Raw genomic sequence first — 16,869 nt, 5'->3', positions numbered from 1 at the left:
GGTAGAAGGTGGTGTGAGGTGGGGTAGTTTTTCAGAGCGTGAGGAAAAGCAGAAAGGACGTGCAGTAAAGCCTTTCCTGTGCATAATCGGCAGCCATGGGAAGAAGGAAAAGAAATTACAGATTGGGGAGAGACAAGAGTTGAGGTCGTGCATTGCAAAGTTGAAAAATGAGAGAGGCGAATAGGAATTTCCCACCTTAGTGCGCCTGGTGAGGTCATTGAATTTCATTCAGCACTAGGTCCTGGTGTACAGAATGGCATGCCCTGTGACCTCCTGCCAAGCTGATTCCCCAACTTGCTGTGTGACACACCGACTATCTGAAGAGATGAGGATGTCCCTCCTCTTCCCCAGTTTGCTCTACCAACCTATCCATGGCTGTGTCTCAGAACCTAGGTACCCTACCAGTCCCACGACTGTCAACAGACATGCTTCTGATCCTCCTTCCTGTTGTTGCTAGGCACAAAATGCACTGCATCCCTTTGCTGTCCGTTTTATCATGCCTCGCCCAACTCCTGCCGCTGGACTAAAATTGGCCCCTTTATCGCTACTCCAGGATTTAATTTCCAAAAACCAAGGAGAGGTCTGGCTCTCTGTTCTAATCATCCTTGAAAGAGAGGGAAAGTGAGTGCTGGGAGCTCATCTCTACAGATCACTGGCACCAAGCAACTATTTGGGTTTAACTTCCTCTTTGTGCTATCTTTAATATACCAATTACTGCACTTGATAAATTGCTGCCTGTGCTATTTTAATGCAGTGGTTAGCCCACTTATTAAAGTAGCACTCAGAAGAAATTAAACCCACTCATTTCCTCAGGCCAGGTAATAAAGTGGACTTTTTACAGTTCTGCAGTCTTCAAAAACACAATGGGCTTCTGACCAACCAAGGACTTTTCTAAATCTGACTAAGCTTCTCAAAAAGCTCAAATAATTAAAGGACACAAATGGTAATTCGACTTCAGGATTGGGCGGGAGTCAAAACCCATATGAATTCTTAATGTATGTTGTCACTGTGGGTATATGTCGTTGTTCAGAAGAAAACTGACTGGGGTTGATTTTAACTTTTGGGCGGCTGACTGGCAGAGTCTGGGCCGCCTGCCTATACTGGCAGCAAAGAGACTGGAGCCACGTTAAGGCCTTCCCTCAATTGAGTAGAACCGGCATCACAGCCAATGAATCACAATGCACTGTAATAACGATTGCTTAACACGTCTCAAACAGTTAACGAGACACCCAGTAAAAAATTATGAAGCATTTTTCTAATTCAGCTCTGCAGTGGGCAAAACCTCTGCCGTAGCTCCACGGCGGAAGAGGTTCACATGGTTCCAGCTGATGTCAGGGGGGGAGGGGAGGGGGTGGGGTTGGGTGGGGTTAGGACACACTCTTAAAGGGACAGTCATCTCTCATGAGTTTTCTCCTTCAATTTTCTCCCTTTATCCATGCCGAAGGAAGGATAGCTCCACATTAACAATGGTCAGTAATCTTACTTTGTTAAATTGCACGCAAGCACAAAAAAGACAAATAAATTGAATGGGAAAATTAGCATAAATTACAATTTGCACCACCCTAGAAGTTATGAAAATTGACCCTTTGATGTGACTTGTATAAATTGGAAAAGTGGCAGAACCAAAGTACAGGAAACTTTTTTTTATCTGGCACGGACGGGACCGACGTGGTGCCGGTTCATCAAAAATTCCGGATAACCGAAAGCTATAGTAAAAGATACGGAGCTGAGAGCTCCGTATAAAGCAACAAACCCTGTTGCTTAGCAACAGGTTCAGAACAATGGCCACAAGTTGCAAGCATCTCTGTAGCTTAGCAACAGCTGCAGCCACACCCTTGCACAGCAACAAATGGAGGAAGGCAAGTAATAAAAGTTACCTGAACCTACTCCTGAATTTTGCCGGTTAACTGAGATTTCCGGTTATTTAGGTGCCGGTAAATCGAAAGTTTCCTGTATAATGTGATCATTATAAACAGAGGAACACTATATGAGTGCAACTGCTAGATTTTGGAGGGGGCCATCCGTGACATTCATTTGAATTAGATTGGAAAAAAAAATATCCATCTAAATAACCTGTCCCCAAGCCAATTCTGATTAACTGCTATGTGCTGGTGCCTGAGAGCACTCCAGGATGTGTTACAGCTTTTTTGGCCATTTGGAAGGGCTGGCTCACAGCCAAAAACACTTGTAAATCTTTTAATCTGCTTTATTTTCTAAAAACCTGTCTAAACAACCCACTAAATAATGTTTAAACATTGCTTTGATCCTTAACTAGAGATGGGTAAAGTGCTTGATGCATATTTGTTAAATACAGCAAAGCAAAAGCTGACACAATCCACTCACTGAAATCTCTTAATGCTGACGTATTAAATACTGTAAAACCTTGACAATGAAATAATACTGCCCGTGCCAGCTCTTGGTCTGTACATGTCCATATGCCGATGAGGTCTGGTCCTTGTCCGGCTAATTGTAATTTTTAAAAAATATATATGCTTATTTTACAAAACAAAATTTGTATTCTTCATTTTATCTCTTGTTTCACTCTGATTTTCATATCTTACAATGACTATAGTGTTCTGGGAACTTTGCTGTTGTATGGTACAAGCAATACAAAGAAAGAAAGTAAAAGAAAGACTTGGATTTATACCGCGCCTTTTACGACCACCGGATGTCTCAAAGCACTTTACAGCCAATGAAGTACTTTTGGAGTGTAGTCACTATTGTAATGTGGGAAAACGCGGCAGCCAATTTGCACAAACTCCCACAAACAGCAATGTGATAATGACCAGATAATCTGTTTTTGTTATGTTGATTGAGGGATAAATATTGGCCAAGACACTGGGGAGAACTCCCCTGTTCTTCTTCGAAATAGTGCCATGGGATCTTTTATGTCCACCTGAGAGAGCAGACGGGGCCTCGGTTTAATGTCTCCTCCAAAAGACGGCACCTCCAACAGTGCAGCACTCCCTCAGCACTACACTGGAGTGTCAGCCTAGCTTTATGTGCTCAAGTCCATGGAGTGGGACTTGAATCCACAACCTTCATGAACTAGAGGCGAGTGTGTTACCCACTGAGCTACAGCTGACACTGGGTCAACATTCCTGGCAAATGTGCGTTCCTCTGATGCAGCACTTGGAATCATCCTGTATGCTCAGTAATGAGGTTTCATTAACAGTAACAGTGCCTTTAGCATAATTACCACATGCCTGGATTGAATGCGGCTCTTAAGCATCACCACTCAATGCCTATAACGCTAAGCCAATTGTTCAAGGACCGATCTGATTAAAATAGGCCAACCTGCCATTTTTCATATTTTTACATGTGCTACATGTTGCAGCTCATGCTAGCTTACATCTAGGCTTGGGCTAACAAGTGGCAGGTAACATGTGCACCACATTAGTGCCAAGTAATGACCATCTCCATAAAGAAAAAGCTCAATCACCTCCTCATAACCTTCAACAGCACCACCATTGCCAAATCTCCCACCATCAACATCTTGGGGGTTACCAATGACCAGGACCTTGACTAGACCAGCCCTATCAACAGCGTGGCTACAAGAGCAGGGCAAATCCTCATTATTCTGCAAGGTTGCTGCCACTGAGCCGTGGTTAACACCTACCCCGAGAAGGACAAGAGCAGCAATATCATGGGAATATCATCACCTCCAAGTTCCCGTTGAAGTTACACGCCATCCTGACTTATACCACCATTACTTCATCATTACTGAGCACCATCACCACAAAGACTGCAGAGGCTCAAGTAGAAAGTTCACCACCACTGTCTCAGGGCAATTAGGGACTGGCAATAAATGTAACTTTTCTAGTGTCACCCACATTGCTTGAACAAATATAAAAAGAATTTGAAGAAGTAGTAAACTTTTCCTGCTCTGTTCAATTTTGCTATATATCTGCCATATCATTTCAACTAAGTATTAACCTACTGTGATATTCATATAACCATAGGGAGTTATTAAGATTCATTATGGTGCAGTTTTCAGAATTTTTTAATATTTCAAAGCAATGTATAATGGTACTGAAAATGACCTGGTTGAAAAATACACAACTCTGAGAGTTATCTAGCACGTAGCAAGCTACATTCTACAGGTGTTCAGGAAGCTAGAGGACAAAGAGCTTCCTGAACCAGAATGTACCAGAGCATTCCAGAAAGTGAAAGTACAGCACATGCAAGGCCACTTTACATCACAGATTCTTGGTTTATTTAAAGTGGCATCTAGTTTTCCCATCATCAAAGAAAAGCAGAATGAATTCAAAGTTGACAAAAATATCGGCCCAGAGTTTAGTCCTTGGGTGCAACCAGAAAGTTAGACCTGAAAATGTGCCCAATGTCGCCCCCATCTTGCTGATGTCAAGTTACATCCAATCTCATTGGAATGCGCCTGAACTTAAAATGGGTAAAAATGGGGATAAATCAGCGTAAACAATCGGGGCCCAAGGAAACACCAAATCTATTCATGCACATCAGGCATGTTTAAGAACCTACAACTGGGGAAGCTTTTCAATTTTTAATGTGGCTTATACTGATGCCATAAAAATGCATTAAAAGAAACAGAAAGTACAGAGCAAGTCTTAGTGAGGACAATTATTTTAAAAAATACTCAAAACGTTGCAATAAAATGCTAGGAGAATGACTTTGCTTCCTGCTGTCTGGTCGCAATGTGGAGAGACCCTTGAACAAGTGCAATTCGAGCAGACTCGCTTTTGAGAGTCATGGGCTTGGACGGTTTTGTGGGTGGAGATTCGTTCGGATGAAGGGTTTGATGAACTTACATAAAAGATCGAGGAGACTTGGCCGTATTGTAGCTACGAGCGTAACTTATTTATGCCCTAAATTCCGTAATCCTTTAAGCCATGTAACTGGTTTGCGGCCAGATTACGGGTGTCTCCAGGCGCAAATGCGGAGGGAACTCCAGGCCATTTTATTTAGTAACTTTCGATTTTTAACAGGTAAAGAAATTATCTAGATTTTCAAGATAACAATACAGGTATGATGGGCTGGGTTTTCATTCAAGAGTCGGGTAGGAGGCGGTACTACAACTTTCGGGGTTGTAGTCCCGCCTCCATCGAGATGTGGCCAATCCATGTGATTTTAACTTGATTGACTTTGTTGAGCCCACCCAGCGGGCTCAGCAGGCCAATTAAGGGCCACCCGGCAACAGGTGACATCACAGACTGAAATTTCATCTGTCAAGAGGTTTTGACAGATGAAATATTAGCGTTTCACAGCTGTTTGAAGCTGTCAAACACGAACAGTCTTACTTCTAACCTGAGTCCTTCTCCACAGACTCAGTTAGAAATCTCTCCTGCACAGAAAGCTGAAGGCTGTCACTTTTGACAGTTCGCAGCCATTCTGCTTTCTGTGCCGGTGAGATGAGGGACTCCCGAGACCTAAAGGAAGGCCGAAAAGGTAATTTAAACTTCTTTAAACACTTTAGACACACCAAACACACTTACCTTTGCACTCATGCACAGATCACTCACCTGAACACCGACATCTCGACCTTTCCAAGTCCTTCAACCCGACGGCCTGCCTCATTTAACTTGGCGTGGTTTGGAGCCGTCGGGAATTCCACACTTCAAACTTAAAAATAGGGATTAGGCTAAAAATGCCTGTTAACTAGCACTAATCCCCTTCCCGCCTTGGGGAGGCGGGTCCCAGTGCGGGGCGGGTACCCGTCTCCTCTGAAACTGGCATGGAGGTGGGTTGGGGGCGGGATGGTGTCGGGACCCCTGATTTCAGGATTTTAACCCCCCCCATGCCTCCAATCCCGCCTCCACGGCCCAATGAAAATCCTGCCCCATGTGTTTAACAAACCTGCATTAATATCACTGTAAATTGTTGTGGTGAAACTCTTTAAAAAAAAAAAAGTACAACTTTGGGATCACCACAGGGATCATCCACAGCATCAGACTCAATGGAGTGACACAGCAGCTACACTGGCACTCAAAACTAACCCAGTGAACTCACAAGGCTGATCTTCAGAGCACATCAAGAAGCTTTGACTTACAACATCCATAAGATCCACAGCAGAGAATGATTGGTTGCAGACCAGCAATGACCTGGAAATGTTTCAGGGGAGTGTCGCTAAATTAATATCTAATTTAAGAGACCTCGGTTATCAGGACAGACTTAGAGAGCTTGTGAAGGAATAATCCAAATAACCTATTCAGAAAAATACACGATCTTATGAAAGAATTCTGGCCTTATTAAAACATGACAAACTGGGTTTGGAAATTTAGAAACCGAACGATGAAAAAGCTGTGAAAGCATTCTGGCTATAGAGATAAGACAGTTATTGACCCTGAATAAATAAGTTTATTGAAACAGAAGGTGCATGGCTCCGACAAGCTGACCTTTGGGAACAAAAAGGTGTTCTAATTTAAACTTCGTAAAGATGGTACATAAGGTAAGGAACATCTGCCCTCGTAAAGATGACATAAAATAAGGAACACCTGCCTTTCACACCGTTCTATGTGGTAAACTCAGAACACCTGGAGATGAGACAAGATTCTGTAATATTACAAGCTGATGTGGCAGTAAGAATTGCAGAGGTCGGCAGAAAGATGAATAGGGATAATTAACTTGGGTCAGCAGAAACTTTAAAGGAAACACCACTGAAAAAGGGTATAAATATTGAACTCTCAAATGGGATATCAGATTTGCTTTAATCGGGCAAAGCGATTCTCTGCTACAGAGGCGGCTCTGTAGTCTCCAACTCTTTGTATCTCAGGGATCAAAGGTATTTGATATTGATGGATATCCTGTATAGAAAACTTTAAGAACTGTAATACTGTAGCGAAGTTAAGATTTAAAAGTAAGATTCTCTGTTAATAATAAGATAGTATTTTTTCTCTTTTTAGAACTGTTAACGTTGCAATTGACTGATTCACCAACTGTAACTTGCATGTCGGTTCTTTTAATAAATCTCTATATTTTTAGAATTGTCTCACATAAGTCTTCTGTATCAAAAACTCATGAACTCAATCTCTATACACTCTTTGGTGAGGAGTTACAGAATTCTGAGGGAGTTTTCTGGACCCTCATAATATCTGGGATGTTACAGTCTAGCTAAACTTAATAAAAGTGCTATCTGGAGGATGGTAACATTCTTGGGTTGCTCCTTTCCTTTAGGGAGAGATAGCCCGGACCTTTAGACCCAATTAAGAATCTTTAGGATTCGGCTACCTGAAACTTTAGTTGAAAGTGAACGTCTGAGAAATACGCCTGATCCGGGGTAGCCCTAAAGGGGCTAGGACTAGTAAATACCCCTTCTAGCTGAGGCTTTTTACTTTGGAAAAACTATATGATTGAGATCTTTAAAATATTTAAAGGATTAGACTCTGTTCACATGGATAGGTTGTTTGTGCGAGATAGCTTTAGGAGGACATGGGGCTATAAGTATAAGGTATGAAAACATAGAACTAGATGCTAAGAGGTTCCTCTTTTCACAGAGGGTTGTCAGGCTTTGGATGCAAATACAGTTAGTTCGGTTTCGCTGCAAGCATTCAAAAAGGAGCTGGACAAGTTCCTGAGAGTGACAAACATCCTCGGGAGCTGGTGCCACCTGGATCACTTTGGTCTCCTGGAGCTTCCTTGATTGCCTTTTGGGGGTCAGAAAAGAATTTCCTAAATTGAACTATGGTATTCTATTTTACTGCCTCTTCCAAGAGATTGCATGTGTTGGGTTGTGGGGGGTTTGCGGTAGAGGAGGAGGGTGATGGTGTAAGTTACACCATGCTGGTGATGGGGCAGGCTCAGTGGACCAGCTGGTTTTCTCCTGTCCTTTTTTGTACGTTCATATAGTCAGCAGATTACTGTTGGAACCTATGTGGTTGGCTAACCGCCCAGCAACCTTGCCTTTAGTCAGCAACTGAAGCAATTTCCATCTTTCATGTTTTTCCAGCCCTTTGGTCCACCCATCTCACTGGAATTGCTCCAACAATGTGAAATCGAATCCTGGAATACTTACCACTGTTTCTTTTACTCCCAACAAATGTATCAGCATATCTGATGAACAGCACCTCCAGATCCTGCCTGGCAGACCCATGAAAAGCAGTTTGCAGTGTGTGATCTTCAAGTTAACCAGACACTGAGCCAGTTGTATTTATTTTAAAACTTGAACACTAATACCATAGAGACTAACCTCATCATTTAGGAAATATGATCCATGCTATCTTATATATGTTCAACCCTTCCCAGAGTGGTTGAGGCACAAGAACTTGCCCCGGACTCTTCCACTCCTCCCAGCATCGATCTTGCTCTAATGAAAGACACATAAAATGAGATGAGCAGTAAAGCACTTACTGTGCTGCCGGGAATAGCCTCTTAGTTTTCCTAATTTTGAGATGAGACACTGAACTTCTATAGTTTAATATGACTATTAGTCTGACTAAGACTCTTTATTTATATGCTGTCACCTTGCATTGCAACTTAAATCCATCACTGCAAAGGTTTAAAGAAAGCATCTTAACTGCTATGCTACTATTTGGTAATGGCTGTTGAATCTTGGATGAAATGGCCAGAAAGATCATGTGGCACTGCCGTGCATTGGAAGGGGCGGCTTTCAAGCCAGGTGCTTATGTACAGGGGAGAGAAAGCTTTCCAGCTCTTGGCTTGCTCTTCTTAGTAACTAGTTATAGGGTAATGTTAGGAGAAGTCTGGGATCTATTAGGGTCATAAGTTTCAAAAACCTTGAAAAACAGAATTGAATAAATAAATGATTATTACTAATGTGGTATGAATACAATAGGGAGGTTTATGACTGATAAGATAGCAAGAAATAAATCAATTCAAAATGACAGGAAGCCCATAGATAACATTACCCACATTAATCACTTGGGTCTTCTGAGCATCAATCCTTGAATTATCCATTACTGCCCTATTATATATTAAGTTATTCCATTAATGTGTAGGAATTTCTTGTTATAATTTGGGCAGGGACTTCTTTTCAGAAGCACTTCCTGTTGTAGGATGGCCAATCAAATATATATACAGTAATCTCCAGCAACTGGATTAATCGGCTGGTCATGCCAGGTGGTAAGGTTTTTTTGAAATGTATTCAGTAATATGGGACTCAATCAAGAAGAATGTTGTGAAAGATTATTGGCATTTCTCAAAATACTTGAGAAAAAAACATAAATGTGACTCTTTTGTTCAGCTAGCTGATTAAAATGGTACAAAGACAAAAGCTAAGTTGGAGACTGGTAGGTCTTCATAAATAAATGAACTTATGTTGAAAAGAAGCCCATAACCTACCCATTATAATGTGCTTGTGTCTAAGCATCACTAAATGAATTGCAAGAAATTCCTGTACAGTTGTGGTTGGCCACAGGAAAAACTTAACAACTAGAATTCACTACACACCATTACAATAACAAGTGCACTAGTACAGTACTGGCTAATAATGCCTCTAGATGTGTATTTGCTGTCTGTTACTTCACAGCAAGTAGCATTGAAGGAATCAAGGACGTTACAAATGAAAAATGGCACAACAACTCGTAAACCCTTTTGAAGTTTATTTTATGTAGATTTCTTCGTACAGGTTTCATGCCAAATTCACAGGAGGCATATACAAATTAAATCACCACTTTTTTTTTTGCAAAGACACATGGCAATAAATAGTTACAGTGAAACAAAATTCGCAAACGTTACTGCACTGTTAAGCTGTACAAAATTTACAAATGGTAATAATCGGAAACAATGACTACAAGACAATGACATGGGTGAGGACTCCTGCCTGTTAGGAACCATTGAGATGTGCAGCTGAGGATATTTTCCAACGCAGCCACACATGTGCGGGCAAACACCTACCTCCACACAAACATCCTCACACACAACACACAATTCTGAAAATATGTAAGCCGTTTCACTGACGATCAAAGTTGGCGCGGTTTCCATCCTTCAAAAGTGCACGAGGAGACTCAGAATTATCCACGGTCAAACTGCATCTGGTAGGAGCCTCATTATTGTGGTGAATATAGATTCTCAGGTACAATTGGGTTTCCCAGCAGTGAAGTGATGAGAATGACAAAAGGACTTGCATTGATATCACACTTACACATCTCTCCAAAACATCTCAATGCACTTCACGTACAGTAAAGTGCAGTGATTGTTATGTAGGCAATGAGATGCTCAATCACAATTAGTTGCCAAAACATTTAACATAATCCTACCCATAGAATACACTTCTCCTTAGAAGGTCAAATAAACATAAAAGCTCATTTTATGTTGGGCATTTTCCTATATTTTGCTCCTATAATTTAATAGGTTGCCTGCATTAGTTTTAGATTTGGTTATTAGAAATACACTTCTCTTCAGGAAATGTGTATACATCCTTTATTCTAAGGGTGAGCTACTTTCCAATTGTCCCCCCAGGCTTCCTACTGCCTCTGCTCTCTGCCAGTGCCACTGCAAAACCAACTGGCTCGGTGAAGTGGCCCAGGGAAGCTTCTTCCTTTAATTTCCCCTCTTCTTCTGTGAAGAAGTATCTAGGCTCTCCTTGGCATCTTCCCATGCCTATCCCTTCACGATGCAGTGCATCAGCATCCCCAATAGGCTGCAGCACCAGCTACATTATTTTGTATGTGTTTTCCCAGAACTCCATGTTGAATCCCTCCAATCAGTTTTCCGCCCCGCCACAGTACCAAAACGGTTCTCATCAAAGTTACAAATGACATCCTTTGTGACTGTGACAAAGGTAAACTACCCCTCCTCGTCCTTCTTGACCTGTCTGCAGCCTTTGACACGGTTGACCACTCCATCCTTCCCCAACGCCTCTCCAGTTGGAAGTGGTTGTAAGATTCAGCCTAGTGCTGTCTAACACTCCGACCTGCCAGCTGAATATGAGAGGTACAGGGCAGAGTGGGGGAAATGGGTCTACTTGGAGCTGGAACACTCAAGTCAGATGCCTCACCAAGGCACACCATCAAGGGTCACCAAATGTTATGACTACTAAAACAATACAGGGAGTCTGGGCCATTCACTGGTTACTGTCACTGAAGGGGGTGGGGGGGTGGGGGGTGAATGGAGATGCATAGTGAGTGCAACAGGGAAGAAAACAATGAGAAAAGACCGTCATAGAATTACATATTTTAAGTTACTCTTTCAGTTTTAAAGTAGGTTTGTGCATGTATTAAGTGTATTGAGAAAAGCTTCCCAATTTGAGATGTGTGAAAGGAACATTTTTCCCATTGCTTTCCTGTATCTCAATGCATTAATAATTTGGGTACAGCTTTCCAAACTGTAGTTCGAACCATTAACTTTTATGTTGTTTTAAAGATGAGATCCCCTACTCAGAGGTATTTTCTATCCTGCCTTTCTCCTAGCCAGCCTATGATGTGAGCCATACTCAATCAAGAGGTAATGTAGGCCTGTACTAGTGCAACGCTAAAAATGGCCACTTAAAGGTACCCAAGAGTGGCCTGGATGGCTCCACAGCCACTTGACAACTCTCCACTCTTGTAGGACTGGTTGAGAGCCTTGCCCTACCGTATAGTAATCAACTGGTGCTCTATCTGCTGTTCCACCATGTTGCCCTCTGTTGACTCTAATAAATATCTGGGTGCTAAATCAGGGTTCAGGGGACCAATTTCAGATGGAAATATCCCTCCCGAACCTCTGCCCCCCAAAAGAACTTCAGAGTGCGAGAGTAGCCTGCCTAAAACAAGTGTTAGGCCCCTCGATTGCTCCGCTGACCTGCGGCCCATTTCAGGGACATGCCCTATTTCTAGCCCCTTAGTACAAGTCGGTTTCAGGCTGGGTATAATAAAGTGGGATGGAACGTCAAACAATTCGATAGCCACACAACCAACAATATAAACATCATTCTACACCAATAATGCTGTTGTTTGTTAATTTAATCTAAATAAAACGCACCCAAAAAAAATCATACTCATACTGTTGGCTGGCGTTTCAAATTGTGCACCTGTTCTTATCTGGCCATGGAATCGCTGGAGACTTTGAGCTGAACAACTAAAGAACTTTTGATTAAATAGAAACCAGTTCCTCATTTCCATTGTATTTGATACTCACATATTCTAATATAGAAACAATGAAGGGGTGTATTTTTCAATCACCACTGTTTCTGTATGAACGCTTAATGCACTTACATCCACGTCCTGTCTGCACTATTTTAACACAGGCATGGAACCTACTTAAAATAAACAAGTGTTCTGCCTGAGGTAGCAGAATATGTAAAAAGTCTAACTTTTTGCAATTTAACTCCTCATTAATCTGTTAATTTTGCAAACAGTAAATTGCTCTGCTTTTTTCCAATATAGCTTCAGTTACAGAATGAAGGGTTAAACAGACAGCGGCGTTTCAGTTATCATTTTTCACGTTAATTCTATAGACTCATTGACCGTGCATAACCTCTCCCAGAAAAACAGTTATCAAGGTTTCGACATACTGATTAGAGCTCGAGAAGCATGCTTCTAAAATTAATCAGTATTAACCTCAGAGAAACCAACTGTGTTATAACCAGGGGCCAAGTTCATAGTCAGAATGGGACGGAGAGGTGCAGGTATGCAAGGAATGAGTGGAAGTGAACCACAGCAACAGCAACAACCTTTGAGCGGGGTGGACAAAGGCCATAGCAAATTCGATGTTAATCTGAGATCGGGCAATTGAGCTTCAGAAGTTGCCCTTGGGTGACTTTGATCCTGGTCTTATTACTGATCACTACTTTGACTGTTGGTAATGCCAGAATCCATGATTTGTACTTCCCTTCATTGTACTGATAGTTAGTTACATTTGGGGATTTATAACCCAGTATGCGGGCATGAGAAGGCAGCTCAGAAAGCTTGTGTTTCGACATTGGCTCCATTTAACTTGTCTGGTTAATATGAAACATACCCTGAAAGTTAGGCAATAAAGTTGGTCAACAATAAATAAGAAGCTGGCTACTTACAGGCCAGTGTTTTACCAGTCAGGTAAAATCCAGATAGAAGATGCACTTCGTTCACAGATATTGTGGATTTGTTTCTTGTTTCTCTCTCTCATCCTCCATCTTCATGTCACCGTTACCACAGAACAGTGAAGGTGCTCTAAGGCTAGGCCATTTTATGTGCTCAAAATGGTCTTAGATTAGTAGAATCTTCCTGCAGTCAGCTCTGCAAACCTCGTGCCAGTACAACTTTGATCCAAGCATAGAATTCCAATGGGCTTTCCTTTCACTCCCATCATGTAGAACTGCAATGGGCCAGAATCACTTCCCATTCATTACCATTGCAGAGGATTCCAATAGAGAAGACCACTCCTCATTCACTCCCACTGGACAGAATTCCAATCAGCCAAAAAACTTTCCATTCATATCCAAGAGTTAAAGTAGGTGAGAAGGTGGCATGGACTACAAGGCTGCTCTTGCTTCAGATTGGGAACCACATTCCAGAACATCCAGCCCACTTTAAACACCATCCACTCCCATTGTATAGACTTCCAATGTACTGCACCACGTCCCATTTACTCCCACTGTATAAAATTTCAAGAGGCAAAGCCAATTCCCATCGACTTCCACCCATGTAGAATTCCAGTGGGCCAAATTACCTTCGCTGTTTTAAACTCCAGGGAATCCAATCTCTCATTATTTTCTGATGATGTATAGTGTGTTCCTGTGCATCAAATTACTTCCCATTTGTTCCCTGTGCATAGACTTCCTCAGTACAACACAGTTAAATGCAAAATCATTCAATGTTCATCAATTATCCGCCTTTTGTGCTAAACACAGTGCTAAATTTTCCTACAGTGCTAGCACAGTTTAGAAGTCATATTGCTATCTGTTTTAATTAAACTGCTTTATGTTTCCTTTGCTTCATGTGAATTGCTGGATTAATGATTAAATGGGATGTTGGTCTAAGATTTGCAAACTGGCTTTTTAAAAAAAAAAACAGGAACTAATAAACTTTCTGATCTAAAGCATAGCGTTTCATAGCAAACTGGTTTATATTGATCAGGATGTAACCATTATATATGAGTAACTGACCTTTCACCTTCTTTTCCATATCACCTATAGTTGTATGGTTGCACAAGCATTCGCTACAAGCTGCATCAGAGCCAGAAGAGGATTGCTCCATTGTCTTAATGTCATGATATTTCTTTCTATCAGTGAAAATGACAACAAAAATGTTCCAAAAAGGAAGTCTTAAGACTGTACCAAATCTGTAATGATTGGTGCACCAAAGAAGATCTCCACTATGTGTGGAGTGCAGATGGCATTTAGCTGTATTGCCCATCTTGATGGCCTAAAATGGCACAAATGGAGGGGGAAACCTTTCCAACAGTGCCATCTACATTTGGAGGATATAAATCAAGTACAGTAAAGTACAGTATTTTACAATGCTTTCTTTATACCAGAGGAGAAAAATGATATACACTAGAGAGCAAAAAGGAGTGGAAAGCCTAGAGAGACTGTCATTTCAGCTGGATGCAAACCCAACCCACCAAAGCTGAAGCGCACCTATAGGACCAGCACTGTGCAGCTTAGCTATGCAGATTTAAGTAAGTGACGTTTTGGAGCTTGGAGCCAGCAGGGAAGCTTGGAGCAGTTACACAGCAATGGGGTAAGGCCTTCTGAATCCCCACCAGCCTGCTGCAGCCATTTGTTAATGTAAGGTTTCTTCTGCATGTGGAAACTGCTAAGGATTTGTTGACAAAACTGGGATTTCTGCACACAGCCATTTGAATTTGCCTGCGTAACAATTAAGAGTCTCCAAATCTCAAAAGATCAATGGGAGAATTCCAGATTACACTAGCTGCCTCCTGCCTGCTGCACAAATATGGTGCCTCAGTGTGTTTCAGCTGTGATTTACACATTAAATGTGCTTCATTTGCCACACAATTCTTTTTCAGCTTGATATTGGAGCAGAACCCAATGCCCTTAATACCCTTGTTAGGCAAGGGTATTAAGGGTTATGAAACCAAGGTGGGTAGATGGCTCGAGGGGCTGAATGGCCTACTCCTGTTCCTATGACGAGTCAAAGACATAGTAAGGAGATGCGAACCTGACGATGCACACCGAGAGTGGCAAGGTTAGAATGCTTCTCATCTCCTTGTCAATGTTTGTATCTGCATCTAGGGATGGACCCTGGACACTACACATTCTATCTAAATCTAATAATGGAGTGATGTGGGAACCCTGCCCCTGGGTTGCATCCTGTATCCTCAGTAAAATAAATATCTTTTTGAAGTAAAACAGAGTTGTGTGGCAGACCTTTTGTATCTACAGCTTATTTTACAGTGACTGTCTCAGTCAACTCTACCTCTTGTCACTTTGCTTGTAGATTTGAATTTTAATGATAGTTAAATACAGCCTACAGTAAGGCCATCTCAAGGTCTGCTGTCTCTTTTATGACCAGGATAAGAACACAATTGCCTCCTCCTCGACCCACCTACTCGTTTCCATCATTTTTGACATTTCAGTCAACAAAATGCCACCAACTTGCATACTTTTGCCCTCACTCGCAAGCATTAGTTCAGCAGGAAGGTCCATCTAGGTGGGTGCTTGTCCCAGACCAGTAATTTGGTCCATAGATCTGTGTGCTGTATTTGAGCTGGATTCACTTCCACAGAGTGCGGAAACCAAAGCTGTAAACACATACATTGCTTGTCTTCAAAAGTCCTGCAGCGACTGAGGCTGCTAGTCCTCTTCTAGACGTCTCCATTGGATCTCAGACTAGTAGTGTGGTGTGTTAAAACTGAGGATGGTCCATGTCATCAAGCCATGAGGCAGGACTTGTTGGAAAGTCTGGGTAACCAGCACTGCTACCTGTGGAGATATCAGATGTAGGACCTCCTGTCATCATTCTCAGGGCATGGCTCATTCCCTGTCCTCCTTGTGCTATAATTCCCAAGGTATTGTCAATATAGCCGAGGCTGTTCATTAAAGGGGTGTGTGCAGGGGCAGATGCTATGGACGATGGAGACTGAGGGATTCCGTAGGGGCTGCTAGCTCTCAGGTCGTGGTACTGCTGTCCTGTACCATCTACGGTGAAGCCTCCATTCAGTAACTGTCTGCCAGTCATGTCACTCACACCACTGTAAATTCCATTAGTGTGACTGAGTTCAGAGAGTATCTGATCATCTGAAACACATGACAAACAAAATAATTAGTGCTTTTGGCTAACAACGCACTTGCAACAAAAACTACCTTAGAAGGCAATCTTGCAGCATGTGATGAAAGGCAGGTTAACTGCTGCAGGTTATCATTGTAATTGTATCTCCTTTCATTATTATATGTTCAAAAACATTATACAGGGTAACCCTGTAACACACAATGTACATTACATAAAATATACAGGAGTATACACATAAATTACTTAGTGTAAACAAGAGGGTTATATCTCAATTGATATTTAAGGGTTGTGTCCTCGTACCACATAATGGGCCGTATTTTCCGATAGGAGGTTTCCGGCGTGCGGAGGCCTCCGATCTGGAAAAAATCTACGGACTTACCTGAGGGCTCCCGAGGTGCGTGTACTTCCGCTCCTGGGCCTCTCCAACTTGAAATGCGCAGGGCCCACGCATCCCAGAAGCGCATACGGTTCGCAAGTGTCCCTGGGATCATGTGGGCCATGGGGAGCCAATAGGAGAAGGGAATTTCCCTTCATACACTTGACAGATAGACCTGTCAAAAGTATGAACAGAGATCATCCCAAAAAAAGTGTAAAGCATTAAATAATCTTTTTTTTTTTAAATCACATTTTAAAAATGAGTCGAAATTACAATAAATTAAATAATTAAAGTTTTTTACAGGGCTAAAAATAAACTTGCCTTTAAAGTATTTTTAAATGATAAATGAGTAAATTAGAAAAAATGTTTTTTCAAAACTTATGCTGGTAAAAGCAAGCCTTACACCTG

General features: G+C 41.8%; 1 protein-coding gene across 1 annotated transcript in view; it reads right to left on the bottom strand.

Moving 5' to 3' along the window:
- Positions 1–9,526: 9,526 nt before the first annotated feature.
- Positions 9,527–16,869, bottom strand: part of lhx4 (LIM homeobox 4) — a 423,339-nt gene continuing 415,996 nt past the window's right edge. The window contains exon 6 of the mRNA XM_085978002.1: positions 9,527–16,093. Coding sequence (XP_085834128.1) covers positions 15,702–16,093 — 392 coding nt within the window. The 3' untranslated portion in view covers positions 9,527–15,701. The remainder of the gene's footprint in view (positions 16,094–16,869) is intronic.

This window comes from Somniosus microcephalus, chromosome 3, assembly GCF_052327205.1.
Source record: "Somniosus microcephalus isolate GS21.2 chromosome 3, FLI_Smic_1.0, whole genome shotgun sequence".
In the NCBI taxonomy this organism is placed as follows: Eukaryota; Metazoa; Chordata; class Chondrichthyes; order Squaliformes; family Somniosidae; genus Somniosus; species Somniosus microcephalus.
Note: the sequence above shows the minus strand (reverse complement) of the source record. Positions and strands in the feature narration are given on the sequence as shown.